The sequence below is a fragment of the Cololabis saira genome, chromosome 8 (genome assembly GCF_033807715.1).
Source record: "Cololabis saira isolate AMF1-May2022 chromosome 8, fColSai1.1, whole genome shotgun sequence".
Lineage (NCBI taxonomy): Eukaryota > Metazoa > Chordata > Actinopteri > Beloniformes > Belonidae > Cololabis > Cololabis saira.
The window spans coordinates 41,000,587-41,025,355 of record NC_084594.1 but is presented as its reverse complement, the minus strand read 5'-3'; the positions used below and the strand labels follow the sequence as shown (position 1 = coordinate 41,025,355).

General features: G+C 43.1%; 1 protein-coding gene across 2 annotated transcripts in view; it reads left to right on the top strand.

Moving 5' to 3' along the window:
* Positions 1–24,769, top strand: part of LOC133449562 (copine-9-like) — a 177,359-nt gene that overhangs the window by 80,203 nt on the left and 72,387 nt on the right. Inside the window, exons 5-7 of one of the 2 annotated variants that reach the window (XM_061728727.1) lie at positions 13,566–13,605; positions 14,064–14,066; positions 18,746–18,822. In XM_061728727.1, coding sequence (XP_061584711.1) covers positions 13,566–13,605; positions 14,064–14,066; positions 18,746–18,822 — 120 coding nt within the window. The remainder of the gene's footprint in view (positions 1–13,565; positions 13,606–14,063; positions 14,067–18,745; positions 18,823–24,769) is intronic. The other variant, XM_061728726.1, reaches the window with a different exon arrangement.

The following is a 24,769-nucleotide window of genomic DNA, read 5'->3' as shown; positions in this document are numbered from 1 at the left end:
TGTTCAGCTCTGTGTGAACGTCGTCTGCATCGTCTGCATCCTTCTCTGTTACTTTGAATGTGAAGACGACATCTGTTGCTAGAAAGAACTGTTGGTTAAGCTTTTAGCAGGTCAACGCACGCATCCGCCAGCCAGGTAGCGGCTACGCAGCCAGCCGAGTCAATATAATGGTAGACGGGGGCAGGTCAAATGGGAAAGCAGGTGACTTTGAACACGTATTGGACAATGGAGGAAAAACTTTTCATCGTGGTCCTCAACTTTGAAACTCACCTTTCACCCTGCACTTCTGATGGACAGAGTGCATCCTAGACATCGTCCAACAGAAGCATCAGACGACAGTTCGTTGTTGCAACACTGCTGTGTGAATCCAGTGCTGGTCCTTCTCAGTACATGTCAATAACTATCAATCTTGAGTGCTTGATTAGATGGCTGAGATGAATTCATCAGGTCAGCAGGGAAGTTGGCCCCATGCTGACCAACAGTGCATGACTGTTACACAGTAAAATTCATTTCAAATAATAAGATCTAATGATTTCTCTATTCTCAAAGTGAGTAAAAATATTCACTGAATGGACCAGGGGGAAGAAACAAGCTCCGGTTGGTTCTCCTCATTGCTTTGCTGACCTTGAGCAAAGCAGTTCAACTGACTCGATACTCTAAAGTCCTGTTTTTAATTCCACAAAGAAGATGAAAGGAAGTCACGGTCAGTGACACAATCAGAGCCTGGGTTTCAGACTTCTTGCTGTTCGCTGTTAGCAGCTGCTATTTCTATGGTGTCAGGGTTTGACACCTCCCTCCCCCAGTCTTTGAGTTTCTGTTTTGCCCCGCCTGTGTCCCATCTGCCCTGATTGTCTGCACCTGTGTCTCGTCGTGTCTCGTTATCCCCTGTGTATATCTGGTCTTGTCATCCCCTTGTTCCCTGTCGGTCCGTACTGTTCTTCCCACCATGTTTCCTGCCACGGTTTTCCTCCATGTTTTTGATCCCTGTTTCTTTGAGTTCTTGATCCTGCTAAGCAGTGCTTTGTTTTTGATTCTTGCCTTCTTTGGAATAAATCCTTGTTTTTTGAGAACTCCGGCCTCCCTCTATCTCCAGCATCTGGGTCCTCACCACACCAGCCTGACAAAGGCTTGACAGAACGGACCGACCAGCATGGACCCAGCGGGAGAGACTCTGGACTGGTGGAGGTTCTTCCTCCAGGAAGCCAGAAAGGCTAGGCCCTGTTGGCAGGAACCTGGTTTGCCCTTCAGGGGAACACGCCTGGCTCTAGGTGGGCCCCAGAGCATCCAGGCTCTGGAGCGACGACGGCGTCGACGCCAGCCCCAGCTAGCCGCTGTTCCGGCGGTGGTCTCGGGCGCGTCGTTGGTGGTGGTCCCAGACGCATCAGCCCCTGCTCCGGTGATGGTCCCGGACCCCCCGCAGCCAGCGCCCCGAACCCGGGTACCCCCGCAGCCAGCGCCCCGGACCCGGGTACCCCCGCAGCCAGCGCCCCGGACCCGGGTACCCCCGCAGCCAGCGCCCCGGACCCGGGTACCCCCGCAGCCAGCGCCCCGGACCTGGGCTCCCCCTCAGCCAGCTCCATGTATCCTGGGTTCCCCAGCCACGTCAAGTCCCACGCCAAGCCTGCCAGGCCCCCCGCCAAGTCGTCCAGGCCCACGCCAAGACCCAGGCCTCGGGGACGTCCCCCCAAGCGGTCTCGCCGGTCTGCCCGGCCTCGTGGGTGACCCCAGGAGCTATCTGGCCGGTCTGCCCAGTCCCCAGGACGGCCCCCGGAACTTTGGCCGTGTGTTGGCCTGGTGGCATGGACTTTGGCGTAGGTCTTGGTAGCAGCAGACAGTCAAAGACATGTACTGCAGCACTTGAGGTGTGCCCTGGATGACCTTGGAGACTTACTACTACTGTCATTTAGCAGACACTTTTATCCAAAGCGACTTACATCTGAGACACACACACCATGGAGCAATTAGGGTTAACGCCTTGCTCAGGGGCCCAAGGTGGTTCATCTCGGTTGGCATTCTGGGGCTTGAACCTGGATCCTCCAGACCCAAGCCCACCTCTGTAGCCGGTGTCATCCAGTTGTCATTTACACCATGTGATTTCGGCTGCCATTTTTCTTTGGTGTCTCATGTGGCTTGACGTTGTCCTGACACACACACACACTGATGCACGCACGCGCGCGCACACACACACACACACACACACACACACACACACACACACACACACACACACACACACACACACGTATATAATCTGAAGTTAGTGTTTAATGTTTAGTTCTTTATCTGTAGTTTAGGCATCGGAATTTATTCCAAGTGGTATTTTCCCATCTTTTAACACTTGTGTTAAATTCTGATTCATTTGATTGAGAGAAGTTGTTTATTTTATACATATTTGTCACAAATTGCTGGTTGCAAAGGTCTGTGCTCGGACTCCTTCCTTCACTGCTATTCTGTAACTCCACCCCTGGCAACAGGCTGGCACGTAGGGAATAACAGTTAATTTGAGACTGATTTTGTAGTTTAGTTATTTCCTCATAAAGTCAGGTGCTGCCCCGTTTTGGTTTATTCATTTTGATCATTAAATTTGATAATCCATCTTCATTATTAACTATCGTAAGACAATTATTAATACCTTTATAATAATAACTCCCTTTGTTGCACAACATAGGAGACTGTAAGGCAGGAAACTGAGGAGTCAAAATCAACAGTAATATCAATTGACTTGTCAGGTAATCACAGATGAACGGGGATGACGAGGAGGAACGAGGCTGAACAAACACGTTAACACGTGACTAATAAGAGGTGATACAGAGAGAGAGAGAGGAGCTCAAGCCTAGCAGGTAACCCACAACCCCGACACGGATCTTCTGATATGCAGCAGTTCACTGTGGAGACCTCAGACTCGGGGGTATGAGGGTTGGACTTTTACCGCTCCCACTCTTTGAACACCGGATCAATGCTGCGCAGGTTCAGAGGGGAGAGCCGGCATGGGGTCAGGTAGACGGAGAGGGAAGACGTGTCACATCTTTCCCATCGATCCGAGCAACCCAGCAGCTTCACGGCTTTGACCCGCGCCGTGTGTTTGATACCACATACGGAGCACGGTGACGGGTGGAAGTACCTGGTGGGTTTTCCTCAGCACTCAGAGAGCTGGAAGCTAAAATCATCTTTTGTGCTTTCGGTTTTGTATTTGCAAACAAAGGAAACATGGGAGTTAATATACAAAATCTACATCAAAATCAGTTATGAACAAAGAAACGGTACATTTGAAGATGCGTGACTGAAATAACTGATTATTTACCAGGAAAATCTTAATCTGTAGGGAAATACCATTTAGACCAAATATCAAATTAAATTATTCATGATAAAAAAAGTGTCACGAGATCAGCTTTGTGTATTCTCAACATTCATAATGCAGGTATATTTTTTCAGATGCCACTGAGATATTTAATATTTCATTGAATGTTCTTTCATAAAAGTGATGAATTCCTCTTTTTAAAAAGGACTATTTGGGAGTTTCCAGGATGGCACAATCCACTAATTTCCAGGGCCCGCTGTGGTGTCTCTGATACGGGGTCACGAGAGGGGGTGCCAATAAAAACAGGCATCGGACGTAGATGCTATGAATTATTAAACTCCTGCATTTCCAGACAGGTTTATTTTTAGCCCACTGAATTGCAGTAGATGGTTTTTGGTATAATGTCTGTTGGGAATTAAGCTACAAATCATGGTAGAAAAAGCAGAACATGATGAAAAGCCTCTTAATACAATCTGGGACCAGAATTCATCATTTGAATATTAAACTTATCTTGTCATATCATTTTATTATCATGACATTAATGTAATGGATATGTCATAACACTTATCTGACTCTCACTGCAAGCAGAATTAAAACAATTAAGTACAAAATAATAGTACGTGTCATGAAAAAACTACCCATAATGTAGTTCTCTAATGTATTATTCGTTAGATAAAACAGCCATTACTTCCTCTTAGCCGATGTGTGTCTCGTCTTTAGGCATCCATTCATACTGAGAATGTTAAAAGCACAGCGCAGGTAAAGACCATGTTCTAATGGGATCAGACCAGTCATGACACCGATAAGTTCTCATTTCACATCCACCTTTAAATTCCTCCTTCAATTTGACAACAACCAAACTATTTCGTCTCATGGCTGCTCTTTTCAGGGCTGTTAGCCCATTATTCTTTATTATAGGAAAAAAGAGGAACCACTGCTTAGACTCAGTACAGGATTTTCTGTAGGACTGCTTAGAGAAGGGCACAACTCCTCCTGCCCAGCTGCAGTGTTCCTGGGCGCAACAAAACCTTCCCCTGATTTCTGATGTCCAACGTTTCAGTCCGGTGGATCTTGTGCATCTTGTACAGTAGTGACCAACATGTCTTCCATGTTGGTCACTACTGCTTCTGTTTCTGTTTGAGATGTTCAAACCAACTTCTCATGCTGCAGCTACCAGTGTTGTGCAAGGTCATACTCATGAACTACTGTAGTTCAAAGTTCAGTTCACATAGTTTAAAAATGAACAGTTCCCGTACATAGTTCACCATTTTCACTTTGAACTAGTTCAAATTCAGTTCATTACAATATTTTTAGGTGAGAAGTACAAATGAAACGCCCCCCCTATCCTAAAACTGTTCACTGTATAATCATGTATTGTCCTAGTGGCTTTTCAACTTTACTCAGAGGCTGTAAATCTCCAACAATGTAGTCCATTATCAGTTTGTCTCCCTGTTGCAGGTAAATCAACCCCCTGAAGGAGCAGCAGGGAGACTGGGGTCGTTTGGGGCTGTTGGGTCTTCTTGCTCTTTCCTGATGACTTTGTTTGATTGTCAAAGACTTGCAGATATTTTCTCACACTGGACGGATGCTTTAACTCCACATGACACTTCAAATTTGAAGTTGACGAGGCAGACATTCTGACTTGTTTTCTCAGCGCAGGTGGACATAATTTGCACAGAGAGCTTAGATTTCTACCGTCGGACTCTTTGGGAGACGATGTGTAAAATTCCCGCGGATAATGATAAGCAGATCATCATCTGCCTCCGCAACGTCTCTCTCTTCACTGTTCATGTAAAGATGCACCGGGCTCGGCCACCGTTGCTGGAGCTGGTACCCGTTGTTATGCTAGTGTGTGCACTGCATTGTGGGTAATGTAGTGTGAAGTCGTCGTCTCAACGAGTATTTTAAATGTGCGGCCGCCCGCTGGTAAAATGAGAAGGATTATTCCGTAATAATTGGACCTAAACAGTGAAGCTAAAACTCACATAATCTTAACAGTTCAAATTCCAGTTCATGATCTGCAGAATGAACATGTTCACGTTCAAGTTCTTTATTTGCAAATATGTTGCGTTCAGTTCAACTTTCTCACAGAAATGAACGTGTTCATTTGAACTCGTTCATGCACAACACTGGCAGATACTGCCTTTGGTTGCAGCAGCCTTTAACCAAACTTTGCAGTGAGCCGTGGTTCGCCTGATAAACCAAGCCAGTTCCTGACAACAGAACAGGCTGTGCCTTTCCCCCACTTGCTGGCATGTTATTGTGTTGCCACTGAGGGAAGTAAATGCTGGAGGACAGGGAGCCCTAAAGGTCATTGTTGTCTTTGCATTTTAAATTCTTTATGTCACAGAAATACAGAAAAGAAAAGTCGGCAACTTTAAAAATGTTCTCACTTTATCACCGTCTGTGCCTGAAGGGATACGTGAAGTATAAAGGATGATTTACAAACCTCTGAGGCCTTTAAAGATGTTTTTGTACAGAAAAAAGACTAGTTTGTGCCAGTATATATTGTTTAAGAAGGACAAAAAACACATGTTGATTGTATATGTAGTCTAGGTTGCTTATATTTAGGCATGAGTAACTTTTGCATTCAACAAAGGTTCATGAAATGACACAAAATGCTCCAGATTTTGTAAACAAACCTCCCTACTATTAAGCATGAATCATACATTGAACACATTTTCCATCCAACAACCCAATGTCTATTCAGCAAATAATAAGTGTGATAAATTGCTTATCACGTTATTTATTCCTGTACATGCGGCAAGAATAGTTTTCTTAGTTGCTCCTTAGCAGACTCCTCCGTTAGACTTTGTAGATGACTTAAGCACTAGTGGTAAAAGGGAGGTCCGGTACTCCAAACAAACCTTTTCAGCACATTCTTCTGTTTCTCCTGAGTCTTTCAGCTCTGTGATTAACAGCTGGACTGAAACACAAACGGCAACATTGTCTGACAGGTGTCCTGATTCTTAACCGGTGGAGGCAGAGATGCTCCTGGAGTCTGGTTCTGCTGGAGGTCTCATCCTGTTAAAGACCATTCTTCCTCCTGGTGGATGTTCAGGATCAGTGACTGAAGGGAAGATTCTTAGGAGGTTAAATGACAGTGTGAATCCCAGCTGGAGGTAAACAGAGGTCTTCAACTAAACGTGGGACAGGAGCTACCGATGAGCTCACGGGGGGAAATGGCACAAGGTCTGGAGGTGGGGAGGAATCCACAGCTGGCACTGGAAATGAAGGAGGTCCCATCCATGCTTGGTGTTGGATCTGAGGAGGATCAGCAGCTCCATGGTGCAGGGTCTGCAGGGGGCTAGATGGTTGGCAGCTTGAAAGTCTACCAAGGGGTCCTTCATCCACTTAGTCATTTTTCCTTAACCCTTGTGCTGTCTTTGGGTCAGGGGAGGGTGAAGGGAGAAAAGATGGAAGGAAGGAAAGAAGGAAGTAAGGAAAAAAGGAGGAAAGAAGGAAGGAAGTAGGAAAGGGAGTAAGGAAGGGAGAAAAGATGGAAGTAAGGGAGAAAGGAGGAAAGAAGGAAGGAAGTAGGAAAGGGAGTAAGGAAGGAAGGAAAGAAGGGAGGAATGGAAAGAAGGGAGAACAGATGGAAGGGAGGAAAGAAGCGTGGAACGGAAGGAAGGGAGAAAGGAAAAAAGAAGGAAAGAAGGAAGTAGGAAAGGGAGTAAGGAAGGGAGAAAAGATGGAAGGGAGGAAAGAAGGGAGAAAAAGATGGAAGGAAGGGAGAAAGGAAGGAAAGAAGGGAGAAAAGGAAAGAAGGGAGGGAGGAAGGAATGGAGAAAAGGAAAGAAAGAAGGGAGGGAAGAAGGAAGGAAAAGCAAAGAAGGTAATAAAGGAACGAATGACAAAACGGAGGTAGGAAGAAAAAGGAGTAAAGGAGGGTAAAAAAGGAGGAAAAGAGGAAAGGAAGAAGGAAGGAGAGAGCATGGCAGGAGGAAAGAAGGATAGAAGAATTGGGTCATTTTGACCCAAAGACAGCACAAGGGTTAAGTTTTTCAAAATTGTCCTTCACTGTTCATTTATTTTTTTGTTCTATAAAATGTAATGTTTTTTTGTTGAAGTAATTTTTCAAGACAACTTCAAAAGTTTTAATAATTTCAACAATAACCAATCAAATTCACTCTATATTCAAGGCAGTGCACGGTTATGTAGTTCCAGTGGTTCCGTGTCCAAGCAGCTCGTCCAAGCAGTCTTGGTACACCGGTGGGTTTGAATGATTGATAATTATAAAAATAAAGGACTGATATTCATGAAAATTGCATGCTCATATCATCATAATGGCTTTTTTAAAGAGCGTAGCAATCTTTCAACTAATTGACTAGTAGGGGGAGTCATGACGAGAAAATGTGCACTTTGTCACATATGTTCTGTTTTCAAGAATGAATATTGGGTGCTGGACTCGTTGCTGGAATCAGTCTCACCTATTCTTGCTATTTTTGTCTTTAGAAATGTCAAGACATTATCATAAAACTGTAGATAAAATCTAAATGAACGAGTGTGAGGACTTTCAACTCACTTTCATTAAACTTGAGACAATTCCTCCATCGATGCTGTTCAGGGCTCCAGACTGCGACCACATGCTCGCATTTTGCGACCAAAATTTGAGTATGTGCGACTGAATTTCATGTCCACTCGCACACGTGCGACCAGTAAATTTGCCAGTGTTTTTTTTTTGTTTTTTTTGGGGTGCCTCAATGAACCCCCATATTTGCAGGCCAATGAGTGTGAAAGGGAATGAGTTGGGGGATCTATTTATTTATTTATTTTTTTCGTTTAATTTCACCAGCTGGTATTACGCCCGGACCACATTTAATGCGACACAATGCGCTGCGCCGCGCACATAAAGTTAGAAGAAAGAGACGGCGGATATGTTTGGTTTTAGTAACATCATGCTCAGGCAATGAGTCTGCAATGGCCCAGACGGGAGACACATGTAGCTCAGTGCTTAACTTTTATTTTTAATCCACTCTATATTCTTCTGGTTGTTCTCCGATATGCTCCCCTAAAGCCTGAATTATGGTTCCGCCTTAAATCGACGCAGAGCCGCCGCCGTAGCCTACCAAGAAATAAGAATATTTCTTGGTAAGATCCTTAGTTATTTGAGTGAAGGCAGTGAATTTGGTCAACTGGTGTAAGTTCAGGGTTTTAGTAAAGACACAAGTAGGGAAATGTTATTGGCCAGTACCCCCAATATTTGTACATTTGTTAAGTACTGTGTTTAACAGTTACATTCATGGCTGAAAGGTTACTAAGCACTTTGTTACCAAGCACTTTTTATCATGTGAATGTATGTTTTTTTATATATAATGACAGCAATGGTGCTGTCAGTTTACTTTATGTTGCGGCATCTTTAAAAGTGCACAATAAAATGTAACACTGCATTTGAAACAGCACATTGTGGTAATTCATTAATCTATTATGAAATACGTATTACTAATACACTGAAATGTAGTAGAAATGTAAAAATTTGGTTAGCGTGTCGATAAACGATGTGCGCTCCTAAAATTTCTGATTGTGCCCCTAGAAATTTTCAGTTAGGGGCTACTGTGCTCCTAGTGAAAAAAGTTAGTCTGGAGCCCTGCTGTTGAACACAGGTTAGAACAACTTTTGGGGGTCCTGGATAGCTCAGTGGGTTGAATGTCACACCACATGCAGAGGCTGTCGTCCCTCGTGCAGGAACCACAGGTGCCAATCCTGGCCGGTCGCCCTTTACTCCCTGTCTTCTGTCAGTTACTGAGTCACTACGGGCTGCCAGATCTGCTGGTCTGTCCTCAGTCCTCACACTGCTTCACCTGTCTGCTGCCTTTGACACGGTCAACCATCACATCCTCCTCTCCACACTCTCAAAGCTTGGCATTTCAGGATCTGTACCCTTGTGGTTCATGTCTTACCCCGCAGGAAGATCCTTGAGAGTGTCATGGCAAGGACGAGTGTCCAGATCGCATGAGCTGGCAACAGGGGTGCCAAAGGGATCAGTGCTTGGCCCTCTCCTTTTTTCACTATACACCTCTTCACTAGGTAAAATCATAAGCTCTCATGGCTTCTCCTACCACTGCTATGCTACTCAGCTCTTCCTTTCCTTCCCACCTGGTGACACGGCCGTCTCAATGTGAATATCATCATGTCTTTCTGATATCTCTGCATGGATGAAGAACCGCCACCTTCAGCTAAATCTATCCAAGACGGAGCGGATTTCCTGTCCACCCAGTTGTTCCTTACCTCCTCAGATAAGCTTGCAGCTGGATTCCATCACACTTGTGCCCACATTTTCAACTAGGAATCTTGGTGTCATGTTAGAAAACCAGCTGACCTTTAAGGACCATGTTTCCTCGGTTTCCAGGTCTTGCCGTTTTGCTCTTTACAACATCAGTAAAATCAGACTCTACCTGACAGAACATACGACACAACTCTTGGTTCAGGCTCTGGTCATGTCAAACATTGACTACTGTAATTCCTTGTTGGTCGACCTTCCTGCATGCTCAGTTAAACTTCTTCAGACAACCCAGAATGCAGTAGCACGTCTGGTCTTCAACCAACCCAAGAGAGCTCATGTCACTCCGCTGCTAATCTCCCTGCACTGGCTCACAGTTGCAGCATCAAGTTCAAAGCTCTGCTTTTGGCTATGCCAAACAATTACCCAAACAGCTCCTGCCTACCTTCACTCCTTCATCCAGAGCTACACTCCCTCTACCTTCACTCCTTCATCCAGAGATACACCCCCTCTACCTTCACTCCTTCATCCAGAGATACACCCCCTCTACCTTCACTCCTTCATCCAGAGATACACTCCCTCTACCTTCACTCCTTCATCCAGAGATACACTCCCTCTACCTTCACTCCTTCATCCAGAGCTACACTCCCTCTCCACAGCTCCACTCAGCCAGTGAAAGACGCCTGGTTCTTCCACCACAACGTGGCGTGAAATCAGCAACTAGACTCTTCTCCTCCATTGTTCCCCGGTGGAACGACCTACCAAACTCTGTCCAATCTGCAGGATCTGTACCTACTTTAGAGAGTATGCTAAAGACTCAGCTCTTTAAGGGGCACTTCTGCATCTAGTAGATGCATGCACTTATGACAAGATGGTGTCTTAGATACATGATATATATATATATATATATATATATATATATATATATATATATATATATATATATATATATATATATATATATTCTAGTACTGACATGGCAGCACTTGTGTCCAACTGGACTCTCAGCAGTCTGACCAGCGCTGATCCAGCTGTACCCTCCTATGTGATTTTGTGCTTGTGTTGTTCTCTCAGATGTAAGTCGCTTTGGATAAAAGTGTCTGTTAAATGACAGTAGTAGTAGTAACTTTGATTGAACAATCTGCTTCAAAGTTAAAAGTTACAAGTCAAATTTGTCTGTTAAGCCCAGTGACACTGCTTTGCCAGTATCTTATAATGTAATGATTCACAATTAATCATTTGTACATTTTGTAAAATCGTGTCCACAGGGGGTGTTACGGCTTGGGCTTATAAAAGACCGTAGAGGTACAAATCTGAATTTTGGCAAACCTTTATAAGGCTTCAGTGGTCTGCTAGACGTAGATAGTTACAAGGGGATGAAGCTGTTCAACCTTGGGCTGGGACTGATGCAAATCTGCGTGGACCCCTGGACTCCAGCTGCTCTTCTGCCCAGCCCATTTTGACCTGTTAAAGAATAAAAATGAGGTGGACGAGATGGTGAATCACTAATGAGGACTTTGAGACTGACCTCACTCCACCATCACTAGATAAGTGACCTGGACTGATCTGGAGGAGAATGAGGAGGGCTCCTCATCAGTGATGCACCGAAAACTATTACAGCTCCAGTATGAAGAAGACATACATACAAACATTTAGAAATATGTATTTATTAAATATAAATACATTATATAATATTGTATATATATATATATATATATATATATATATATATATATATATATATATATATATATATATATATATATATATATATTATATTATGTTATATTTATTTATTTATAAATACAAATAGGGAGAATTACCTCAGACATCCTGCACCTACCAAGCCCTCACATACATGTATCTATCACAAAGTTTTTGTCGCAGAAGTAATGCACCATGTCATTTTGATTGATTAACAGTCACCATCTGCTAGCCTTGATAGCTTATTGGTTCCTGTTAAACATTTTTCTGTGAGAGCTGCTGGGTGGCACAGTGGTTAAAAGCAGTGCTTCTCAATCCTGGTCCTCGTGGAACCCTGTCCTGCATGTTTTAGATGTTTCCCTGCACCAACACAGCTGATTCTGGGCTGCTCGGTGGCGCAGTGGGTTAAGCAGCAGCTCATATACTGAGGCTACAGTCCTCCTCCTGCAGCGGTCGCGGGTTCGAATCCAGCCCGCGCACCTTTGCTGCGTGTCTTCCCCGTTCTCTCTCCCTACCCCTTTCCAGTCTGCATCTCAATAAAAGGGCCACTAGAGCCCAAAAAAACAACAAAAAAAAACACAGCTGATTCTAATTAAAGGTCCTCATTAGCTTGTCACCAATGTCTGCACAGCTCTGTTGATGACACAGGTACTTTTATCACGGTGCGCTGAAGCAGGGTAGCATCTAAAACATGCAGGACTGGGGCCCACGAGGACCAGGATTGAGAAACACTGGGTTAAAGCAAGCGGCCCATGTACTGATGTACCTCTTGCAGCGGTCCAGGTTCGAGTCCCAGCCTGCTGCCCTTTGCTGCATGTTGTCCCCATTCTCTCTCTCCACCCCTTTCTGTGTGCACTCTGAATAAAGGGCACAAAGCCATCTTTAAACAAAAAGAAAAGTTCTGTGAGAACCACATCAAAGACTTCTTAGCTACTCTGAAATATCTCCATGAGAGCGTCATCATCTTTGTTGGTTGGCTCCCGAAAGAACAGTATTTGGTGTTTACAGAAATCACCTGAAACAGCAGGTATAAATCCTGTTTATTGCCATGTTCCAGCGATAGCAGGTGCTTGTTAACGTCATCTTCAACCCTACATAAAGCTGCATTCGCAGTAGCTGTTTTACTACCGGGCCAGGCAGGAGAAAAATAAAAATAACATTTTAGAGGAGGAAGATTTTTTTTTCATTATGCACTTCGAAATGCACTTTGTCGAAATTTCGAGAAAAAAGTCGAAATTTCGAGAAAAAAGTCAAAATTTCGTGAATGAAGTTGAAATGTTGAGAAAAAGGTCAAAATTTCGTGAATAAAGTTGAAATGTTGAGAAAAAAGTCAAAATTTCGTGAATAAAGTTGAAATGTTGAGAAAAAAGGCAAAATTTTGACTTTATTCTTGAAATTGTATTTCAACATTAATCTCGACATTTCGACTTTTTTCTCGAAGTGCACAATAAAAAAAAATCTTCCCCTCTCAAATATTTTTTCTCCTGCATGGCCCTAATACTGTTCCGTAGTTTTACATTGAATCTGACATCGGTGTTTTTATTTTCATTATTAAACAAATGGATGTTTTGAACCCGCTGGCCTATATGGATCCCGCTCAAAACAGCAGGCATAAAATACAGTTTTAGTTGCGTTCATGAGTATTGGTCTGTAATGTGGACATGTTGGTCAACATAACACAGAGCGTTTATAAAGTCAGACTGTTGATACGAAGACGCTGTTTCTTAAGGAAAAGCGTGTGCTTGGGGAACCGTGGCTCTTCTTCAGTCCGGTCATCTTTGTTCTACTGGTGAAGTGGTGAGAGCAGTCCTCCTCCAGTCTTCCTCTGGCCGCTCCGCAGGCTTCAGAAACACATTAATGGAGCTGGAACAGGAAAACAATGAGACGGAAGTCCAGAGAGAGGCGAGCGACTGAAGCGTACACATTGTCTGTGTAATGTTCTTTGATGACAAGTGGATTTTCTTCAAACAAGAAACAGAATCCCCTTCAAAGATCCCTGGTGAGGGCTTTGAAGAGGACGTCCTCAGAGAAAAAGAGGCCTTTAGACGTCTAGCAGCACAAGCAGCACAACTGCCACGGAAAATTCAGACGGCGTTGATCTCCAAAGAGGACTGGATGTCTGTGCCGCTTCACATTTGTTAATGTCTTGTTGTTTTTTCACGTCTGACTAACCAGTGAAATAAACCGTATTCAGCTCATAAATGTTCTTTTCTTCTCCTTTTATCTGTGTTTCTCTTGTATTTGTTGGATGTTCCCTTCTATGTTTTTGTTACATGATGCTTTTTATTTTGATAACATGCATTTTTATTGGAATTCAACTAAAATGTTTTGTTTAAATTATAGGTACAACGTGGATACGAGGAGCTCCAGTCTCTCCAAACATGTAAGTAGCACTTAATGTCTTCACCCATTAACTTGGTCATCTTTATCCTCACTTTTTCCCCCTTGAACATTTATATTTTATTGATTTTTTTTCAATTAACAAAAGGTTAATTATCTAATCCTCTATGATAATAATAACAATAGTAATAATACATTTGTAACAACGGAATAGGGGCTGCATAAACAGAAGGCTCAGGTGCTTGACAAAAGAGGCAGGTAAAATACAAGATTGGTATTTTCTTACAACAGAACATCAGTTCACAAGTAATCAATCCAAATGATCCCGTGCAGGAAGCTGGGTTACCTCTAGCAACTGGGTCAGACAGCAAGCCTGCATTCACACTACCAACCTATTACTTCTTTTCAAGGCCGTGTGGACACAAAAAATGGATTGTCAATTCCGATTATCAGATACAAAAGTGTATGTCATATATACATGTGAATCAGAATCAATATCAGAAGGTGTGCTGAGCATCGTTCTCATCCACCTGCCAGGTGTTACTCTGCTCCCCATGCCTGCTGAGACGTGCATCTCTGTCATGGGAACATGCACAACTAACATCACAACAACTAGAAAAGTAAAACTGAACAGTTTCATCTAATGGATACAAGGGCCATACGGCTATAAATGGAAAATGTAATTAATGAGAATGAAGGTTGTGTTTTAACTCATCTATCCATCCATCTATTGCCTCCTTCAACTTTTCATATAGTATTTTTTTTGTCTGCTGGAGCTAAATATTAATAATTGATGTCTTTCGTTCTGAACCATTTGTCAACCTCAGTATGGCCTCACAAATATGACATTTATTGTTAGTAGAAATTACACATCCTGTCTAATATCAGTTGCACACGTGTGTTGTTTCAGAGGGAAGTCGGATTCATGTGAATGTGTGACGCAAGACACTTGTATTCATGAACAAGAGCCATCAATAAGACCGTTACCAACGCAGACATGTATTGGAACTGGGAACTGACTCGCAGTGTGGATGTTATAGGACTTTAAGACCGGCGGAAACAGGCTGGCATGTTGAGTGTAGTGTTCCTATATATATATATATATATATATATATATATATATATATATATATATATATACATACACACACACACACACCTTATATATGCATATAGGTGGGAGTGGACCATAATCTGGTTAACATCAGAGATGAACGGATAGGAAATGAAGAAGAGACGAGGAGAAGTTTTCATGACCAAAAATCTAATCTAAAATGAGTAACTAAAGACGGTAATTAACCAAAAAATGTGATGTTTAAAAGAAAAATGAAGGTTGACTTCCTTGGTTCGGTTGTAAGAGACACCAATGTACGCCAGACGACCTGCCTCACCGAGCCGTAGACTGGTTGAGCCAAGGTGGAACTTTGCCAAGTAGACGAACAGCGGATGATCCGGGCCCAATGCACGCTCCTCTGTGATTCTGAGGTCGGCCTGCCAGCAGGTCCACTGAGCTCTGGTTCATCTCAGCTGGTTTAGCTATCGTCTAGCCTAGCGTGGTTGATTGGCGACTGTTACGGCCGGCAGAGAACCCAAAAGCAGCACACAGAGCACAAAGTGGTAGTAGTCTGGTTCACTTTATTTCCCAACAGGAGCGAAGAGCAGGCAGGAATGCAGGACCAGGATCAGGCAGGAATCAGTGTCAGGTTCAGAAGACAAAGTCAGGCACCGGAGAACAGGAGACAAGGCAGAGTCCAGGAACAGGCAGGGTCGGCAACGGGAGGTTAGGGCAGAGAACGCTGGAGAGTCTTGCATGGCAAAGAGACAATCTGGCAGTGGGCAAACAGGAGAGTGGAGTTTATATAGCTTCTAGATTGCTGAGGAGCTGCAGCTGGGAGAGCAGGTGAGGGGAGTGAGTGACGAGGTGGGCGTGGCTAATGAGGTGGGCGTGGCTGCAGATGGGGTGAGCACGAGAGAGGGGAGTGGAAAACCACTGAAGGCAGATCAGAGCAGAGGACTGACCATGACAGCGACGGTGCTGGGAGATTCTCGTTGGCCAAGCGAGAGTAGTACCAGAATAGTCATTTTTGTGGTATGACCACAGCGTGAACCTAAACGAAAACCAAAAATGGAAAAACTCAGACTTGACTTTAAATTATAAGAAACCCAAAGCTTCTCTGTAGAGAATATTACTCGGTTTTCTTAATGATACAAAAGTTCATCAAAAATTAATTACTACAAAAATAAAGGAGGATTTCAATCTTCAGGAAAGGTTAAAGCTAGTCAATTCAAAGACTCAAAGATTCAGAGGAAAATTATTAAGGAAAAGAAAAGATGGTTAAAGGAGCCAAAGGAATATTAACATTCTCAACTCTCACAACTCCATTCTTCTCTGTCTTATTCTGCTCTGACTAACTGTTTGAGCACCCTATGTCCCTTTTCCACTAGTACCTACTCTGCGCGCTTCTACTCGCCACGCCCCCGTCTTGCGCTTTTCCACTACGGGCCGAGACGGGTAAAGCCTGGCCAAGTAGATACTTTTTCTGTACCTATTCTGCCGATGTTCTGAGCGTGCTGAGTCGGCCCTGGATCTGACGTCATCACCCTCCACGCCACTGATTGGTCGGGGGGCGGGGCCGTCAGACGTTTGAATCAGGAAGCGGGAGTCAGCGCGAGAGCGACTGGCGACTCGAGGCTCGCAGCAATTTTATTATACAGTGCAAATGTCTGTTTCATGATCCAACTCTGAGGTGGAGATGTTCTTAAACCTGGTGGCTGAGGAGAGAATTAAAAAGGGATGTAGACGGGCGATAAGGAACGACCAGATCCACTAGGCCAGTGTTTCTCAATCCTGGTCCTCGAGTACCACTGTCCTGCATGTTTTAGATGCTACCCTGCTTCAGCACACCGTGATACAAGTACCTGTGTCATCAACAGAATTGTGCAGACCTTGGTGACAAGCTAATTAGGACCTTTAATTAGAATCAGGTGTGTTGGTGCAGGGAAACATCTAAAACATGCAGGACAGTGGTACTCGAGGACCAGGATTGAGAAACACTGCACTAGGCGCTCTGTTTTCTTCTCAGCCGCTCGCGGCTCCAGCTGATTTCTCATCAGCGCCGACACAAACAAAGGGGTTGCACAATCAAATACGTCACAGCAGCTAAGGTACTGGAGTTAACGCCTCTCATCAAAAGTCTCCTCCTTAACTTATCTTGGTAAGATAAAATAAAATAAAAGAAAGGAAAAGAACCTTATAGATTTCAGTTCATCCACATGATAGATTGAGTTCTATATTTGGACGCATTATATATATAGTATTATTATTGTTTTCATGCATACTATATCTTAACGAATACACATAAGGCATCTGGTTACTTTGGTCCTGTGACTTAATAAAGGACCTGATATCATTTAAAAAGTCATACGAACAACAACAGAATCGTTCACCCATGGTGGTGAACTGGAGACATACACTTTAATTTTAAAGACTTGAAATCACATTGAAGGTTTGTTAAGTTAATTCACACATTCCATTCTTAAAGTTTTCTCTCAGAGCTCTGAAAGGCCTGAGACGATGTGAATGGTTGGGGTTTTTCTCAACATAATAATTTTACGACTATAGAATCCTTTGTTCCTGGTTGTGCCAGGCCCTGCTGCCCCCCCCCTTCCTCCCAAGGTGTAACTTATTCATGGAGGGGTTGATGTGGATTCTATTCATCCTGCTTTTAAGGACTCTCCCAAATTATTCTTTGGTTTGTTCATGGATAACATGTGTATCTTTATGGGGAGCCAGATGAACATTCCTCTCCAGGTGTGACCTTTTGAAAAAAAGGTCCTGTGAATTTCACTCCCCCTGGTCTGTGAGTTGATGTGTCATAAACCAGGTTTGGATCACTGAGTCACAAGTGTGGATCATCTGTGCTGCTGATGCAGACGAGCAGTCAGAAAATGAGGAGGGGGAGGGGGAGGGGGAGGAGGAGGAGGGAGAGGAGGAGGAGGAGGAGGAGGGGGAGGTGGTTAATCCCTTTCCTTCATAAATTCTAAAGAACTGAAGTAAATAAGTTATCATCAAAAAAAAAAAAAACAAAGAAGCTGGCACGGATAAAAAAATATTTTTTGTCGATAATAAATTAGAAATAATTCCACTGGGCACTATAAATAATTAGACATGTTGATTTTGTTATTACCTCAGGAGTCAAAAGTGATAGAAGTTTTTTCTTTTTTGCTCTGATCCCATATTTTACTAAATCTTATGGCAACTATCTGTGAATCTCCTCAACTTTCACCTGATAGCACACACAAAACGTTGATAAAAAGATGTTTAACTCCCAAAGTTTACATGTCAATAACACAGGCCGTTTACAAAATACAGCCGTTTTTTTCTTCTTTACAAGTACAAGTTTTAGGTCTCATAGCTGGATCATTCTGGCAGCCTGTCAGTGTTTTGGTAAAGGGCTGTCGTCGAGGTTCTGTTTTGGCTCCACTGATCACTGCTCACAGTTTATACTTTTGTTGTTGTTGTTTTTTGTCTGAAAGCATTTCATCTAAATTGTGTCTTTTTTCCAAACATGCCTCCTGGCCTGCCGAGCAGAAGGTAAGCTAACATTTTAAACCCTTCACCCACTTCTCCCAGTTCTTTAAACAATAGAAAATGGTCCACTTTTGTCTGAGTGGTGTTATTGATCTCTGACATTATCTTTCTTTCACTTGACTGCAGAACAAAATTACACCAAAAATGCATTGCTAACAAATTACTTTGTTGTATTATTATATAATTTAGTTTATTATGTTGCTGGATTTAAGTGGACGGTTTGAAGATGATTGTCACGGTTGGTTAGATGAGGACCCAAACGCAGGAGAGAGAGTGTGAGGCCGGAGGCAGGAGTTCTCAAAAAACAAAGATTTATTAATTCCAACAAAAAGCGCTGCTTGGCAGGATGGCAAAAACTCTGAACTGAGATCAAAAAACTGGAAACACATGGGAACACAGAGGGAGGAAACAGTACAGACCGACAGGGAGAAGGGAAAGACAAGACCAGATATACACAGGGGATAACGAGACACAACGAGACACAGGTGCAGACAATCAGGGCAGATGGAAACAGGAGGGACAGAACTGAAACTCAAAAACTGGGGGGAAGTGTCAAACCCTGACAATTATGTTGTTTCTGTTCTTTGTGCAGGACTTTCTGGGTCAGATATTCTGCACCTTGGGGGAGGTCATCGGCTCCCCCGGCGGCAGACTGGAAAGGCCACTTTCGTAAGTACGGTACAAGTTAAGATCCATTTCAGTGTTTCAGTGTCAGAAATGTATAACTTAACGTAGAAGTGTGGCCTGAGACCTCTCCTATAACTGCCTGGAGCTTCCTGGTGAAACTGTTAAACTGTAGAGTAAACTAGCCTGAAACCTTTCTGTGTTTTTTACAGTTTGCTCTGACATTGTGCTCAAATTAACAATATCTGAAAATGCACCTATCTTGATTTTGTAACTGAATGTACAACTACATTATGTTAGCATAAGCATACAGTATATCTTTTTTTCTGTAAAAAGGGCAAACAAAAGATGTCCCCCCTCTCTTTCTTAATAAAAGAAAAGTAAAGTAGTAGTGATGTAATTGCAGTTATGAAAGTAATTATGGTAAATATATATATATATATATATATATATATATATATATATATATATATATATATATATATACAGTATAAAGCAAAACACGTTAAAGGAGCATGAGGCTCCTTTTAGGAAATGAGTCTCTAGCGCCACCCTTCACCGCGACGGCCGTTGGGGGTACTGCAGCCAACAGTGAAGCCGGCACGGGAGAACGGGGAGAACGCACATGCAGCGTCATGTGACGTCACATCCACAGGACAGCACAGGAAATTCGGGCCCAGAATTGCAGCACATTTTGCAGCACACAGCCTGTTCAAGGCAACGGATACACTAGAGGACTCATTCTTTTTATTTTGGAACGCTTCATCTGACATAATTACTAGAAAACGTAAAACGTATACGAATTTTTTTCATAAATCCTGCCTCAATCCTGCCTCATGCTCCTTTAAATGAAACAAAAGCACTGATTAAGAGTGATTACAACATTATTAAGATTATTATCAGTGTAAAGGACATGACTAAGTGATATATTCTGATTGGACAGTTCCAAGCTCATTCATTCATTCATTCATTCATTCATTCATTCATTCATTCATTCATTCATTCATTCATTCATTCATTCATTCATTCATTCATTCATTCATCCATCATGGGAGAGGTGGTGAATGCCCTGCACAGATTGCATCATGTATTAATTCATGTAAATGAACTGATATTCAGTATATGTTTACTGTGGGAAAAATTTTCATCTAATATGAATTGATTAATATTTATGCTCTCAATTTCACAAAGAATACTTGTTTCTGAAATATGCTTTAAAATAATAAGATTCAAAGTTAAATGGAGAAAATGACTGGGAAAAAAAAGAACTTCTGAAACTATTTGTGTCCACTTGCTCTAAAATGGTTGACGGGCCGTCTGACATCATTTAAGTCACTACGAGCAGGTTATTTTTCCTCCTTTCAAGAGGAGCTTTGGTTTGGATTAGAAGGTTTTGGTTGAAACTCCCCAAATGTAAACCACATGCTGCACAGCATGAAGCAGCTTCAAATGAAACCTTTAAAAACAGAACTCAATGTATTTCACTACAATACATATAATTGCTGTCAGAAGGAAATAACAGAACCATCTGATTCATGTTTTATTGAAATTCTGAGTGTCACTTGGCCGACTTTGATCAATCCGTCACCATCAGCTCAGCTGGTGAGAGAAGGTCTGACGAAATTCAAGACTGTTTTTCGGTCCAGCTGTGGAGCGGGTTAAAAGTGTGATATATCGCTTTTGCCTGCTATGATGATGTTTTTATGCGTGATCGTTTTATTGCAGCATCTTTTCAGCTGGTATTTTTGCTTTAATGCAAAAGTAACTCCCTACTAATTGAGAGACAGGACCAGCATGTTTTGGACATAAGACATAGAGCTCTATTCCTCTAAACAATACGTCAGCTTTTAGGGAAAGATTGCGTGGGTTGCTGTAAAATTTCCAAAATATCTTCCACAAATAATAATACCAGTGTTGTCCTTTGATCACAAATGCTTCTTTAAAGGGGACATATTATGGCATTTAATGTATATTTTAAACAGGCCTTGAATGTCTTAAAAACAATCTAAAGCTTGTTTTTTCTACATAAATCAGAAATCCAGCCTGTGGGCCCTGTCACTAGTTTTACCTTTTCTAACCTCTTTTTCTGTGCTCCATTCTAAGGGAAGGGGGGGGTATGATAATGAGGCTCTGTGCTGATTGGCTCCCTGAATGACGTGTAGCAGGGGAGGAGAATAAACCTTGCTCCGCCAGAGCAGCCCGAGCCTGTAAATAAATCCCAACACTGAATTTTCACAAATGGCAACTTTATTGTTAAAAAAATAAAATATGAGTTGTATATAAATAACATTTATGCACTATTTCAGCCGGATCTGCCCGGCAGATGCTGAACGCTGCCCCGGAGCCATGCCGGGCGCCCGGCGTGGCTCCGGGGCGCATCGCCCGTTACCGGGGATCAAACCGACAGATTTGGCTGAAAATCTCGGAGGGTGAAGCTGATCCAGCCTGGGACGTACCCCAGAAATCCCTGCTCCCAAAGCGGCCAGGAACCTGGACAATTTAGTCGGACGGACCCCGCTTCGGGAACCAGCAAGTAGGCTGGAGCAGCGCGCATCACCGCGGCTTTAACCAGGGAATCTGACCAGTTCCGACCGGCCGGGACCGCAGGAACCCACCTGGACTGGTAGCAGGGACTCCCGGGGACCGACCAGCGGAATTTCAGCCGGATCTGCCTGGCGGATGCTGCGCGACGGGCGCCGCAACCCCACGGCGGGCGCACAGATCGGCTCTGTGGCGCATCCGCTGCGCATCCGCTGCGCATCCGCTGCGCATCGCCCGTTACCGGTGATCAAACCGACAGATTTGGCTGAAAATCTCGGAGGGTGAAGCTGGTCCGACCTGGGATGGACCTCCGAGGACCCAGCTCCCAAACCACCCGGGAACCTGGATGATTTAACCCGGATCCGCGTCCGACTGGCTGAAGGAAGGGCCGCTCCAGCAGCGGAGAGAGCTGGTTGTGGGCGTGGTTTCAGCAGCGGAGGCTGAACCTATGGAAATGAGCGCCTATGGTGACGTCACCATAGGCGCAGATTCTCATCGGCTCAAAAAAAGGTCACGTGACACTGGAAGACTCAGTCAGGGGGGGGAGCAGACCCTGCAGAATTCCATGGTATTTTGTCTCCCCTGTGCTGGCACGGTGAGGGGAGACCACTTTATATATGTTAAAACAAGAAAAAACGTGTTTTTCATAATAGGTCCCCTTTAAACCTTCTTCATCCAGACCATCGATGTGAGACAGACATTTTTCAAACTTCTATCATGATATACCTGCTATAGTAGATGCAAAAACACGTTACAAAGTCACTTTCATTTAGTTTTGTGCGAAGATTGCAAAACATCCATGGATACTGGAAACACCTGCATTCACAGGCTGGAAACAGGATCAATACTTTGATTCTGTCAGGAGAAAGATGATGTTTGTGTCAAATGGTGTGTAGAAAACTAGACTTCTGGTTTTACCTGGTATTCTAGCTGTAGGACTAACATTTCATCTGATTAACAGGTTTGTGAGATGTAAACTTAAGATTTTGATGGGCACTCATAATGGATCAAACTTCGTCCAGCTGCTCATTCGGACCACGAACGAGATGCTGCAGTGAGGATGAGGTAGTCCCATTTACGGACATCCCACCTATGAATCACATCACACTGACACATTTACAGATTCATTGCTATGTCACTGTATAGAGCTATACCTCGGGATGACAACAAAGTATGTTCGTTACAGAGAAAAGCACTTAAAGGGCCCGATTTACTAAAGGTTTGCGTGTGTAAAAACGTGTGCAAACTTGACAGCACCCCAAACCAAAGTGCCAGCTGATCTACTAACAGCGTGCAAAGAGGACTGCATCTCTCAAATGCGCAAAATAGCACACGCAATTCATTAAGTACTTTTGCCCTGATGAATAATCAATATGGGGCGTACCCACCAGAAATCGCTAAATACTGGGAGGGGAAGATGCAAATTGGTCCATTTACCACGCGCAATGAGATTTACCAAGCCTGAAAGTTTTTGCGGGGATTGTGATTGCGTCTGTATTTAATACGTTCGAAAGGAAGGTGCTAATCTCCACATGCAAAAGCATAAATATTTTATTTGAATGTTAAATCGAGTATTATTCAGCAAAAGGTTGCCACAGGAGGCACATTCATTTTTTTATTTGTGATAATAAATAAATCACGTGTTTTCATGGAGAAAAAAGTGTTTCTCATTGTGCGCCTATACTTGTTCTGCAGTTGTCATACCCCGGTGTTGTGCCGTATTCAGCACCCCTGCCGTGAAAAGCACCCCCTCGTCTGACAAAAATGATATTCTCATTCCGTGTCATGTTCTGTTTAGCGTCCAGTTTTGTGTTAATGATTCATGTTTAAATGCGCTCATGGATTTCACAATAGTCATACTTTCACACAATCACAGTCACAGATAACAAAAATCGGGTAAATGGTTATTGATGTCATTAATTAATAGCCTGCACTGTGTTGTCTTCCATAATATTTGTCAATATATATATAATATAAACTCCTAAGTATGTGTTTGTATATATAAATATATTGAAGTGTCAGTGTGTTATTTCTTTTCTTGGTCTACTTATCATTGAATATACGAGGGGGTGCTTTTCACGGCAGGGGTGCTGAATACGGCACAACAATTTGCCTCTTCCACTAATATCTCTAACTCCAACTCGTCAAATTTAATTTTGCGCTTGCGACTATATCCTGCTTTCCATCCAGACTCTCCATGGCGCAAAGTTTGCGTCGCAAACCGTAAGACGCGCAACACCTCATTTAAATACTGAGTTTTGCACCTGTTATCAATTGCGCACGCAATCTTAGTTGATCACCCGCAAAACACACAACAACAGCACGCGCAAACTTTTTCAATGCACACACAATTTAGTACTCTTTATTTAGGATCTTAGTAAATCGGGCCCAGTGTACAAAGCTATATACCAGTGATTCTCAACCGGGAAATTATGAGCCCCCCAGTGTTTCAGTGGGCATACACGCTTCATTTCTTTAAGATGCTTTTATTATCGGATGGGATTGAGCGGTGAAGCACATGAGCGAGAGGAGGCGAGTGGAGGCAGGTGAGATGCCTGAACTGCCACAACAAAGGAAATTAGCAACAAGGAATGAGGTTCTGGGAGAGCCAAATTAACTCTCGTCTGGGAGGACTGAGACTGTCGGCATGGCGGCTGATCAAACGATGTCAACATAATTAGATGGTCACAGCTTCTGTCTTCCCTCACGCAGCAAATAGATATTGATCCAAAGTGAAAATGACAAAACCACTACCTCATTCTCTTTTGGTCGCCGGCATCTATCAAGGACGAAATTAAATTTAATGCGACAAATTCATGAGATCAGGTGATGGGACAGGTAAAGAGTCAGTCAGGTCATATGAACTGCCTTGTTCCTGTCAACATCATTTAGCTGTTTCCTACATCAACACACCTGATTCAAATCAATAGATCATCATCATGTCGTCATCAAGATCTGCACAGGTCTGTTATGGCACTTTTCCACTAGCACCTACTCAGCTCTACTCATCTCAACTCGGCCAAGTTTCTTTTCCATAACAATTCAGCACCTGGAGCAGAAGTAGGAGGTTGGAGTGAAGCTGCTGTGACGTATTTGATTATGTGATCTAAACGAAGAAAAAAAACAACACTAAAGATGTAGAACCTGGAGGAGATGGTAGTTGGTAGTCAGTTTAGTCATATGAACTGCATTGTTCCTGTCGTCTCGATGCAGATGCTCATCATGCTTGTGTTTGAGCTTGTGTGTGTTACTATTATTACACAAGCGGTTTCAGAGCAGGTTCCTTCTGAACGGCTCAAATACGTCCAAGTAAAGAGATGGGCTTCAGTTGGTTTTCACGTCACGCGAATAGATGTGCTCAAGTAATGAAACAGTGATGTATTTCTCCCTCGTATAACGTAATAATAATGTTAGTAACTGTATTATTACATTAGAACTTGAATACACCTTA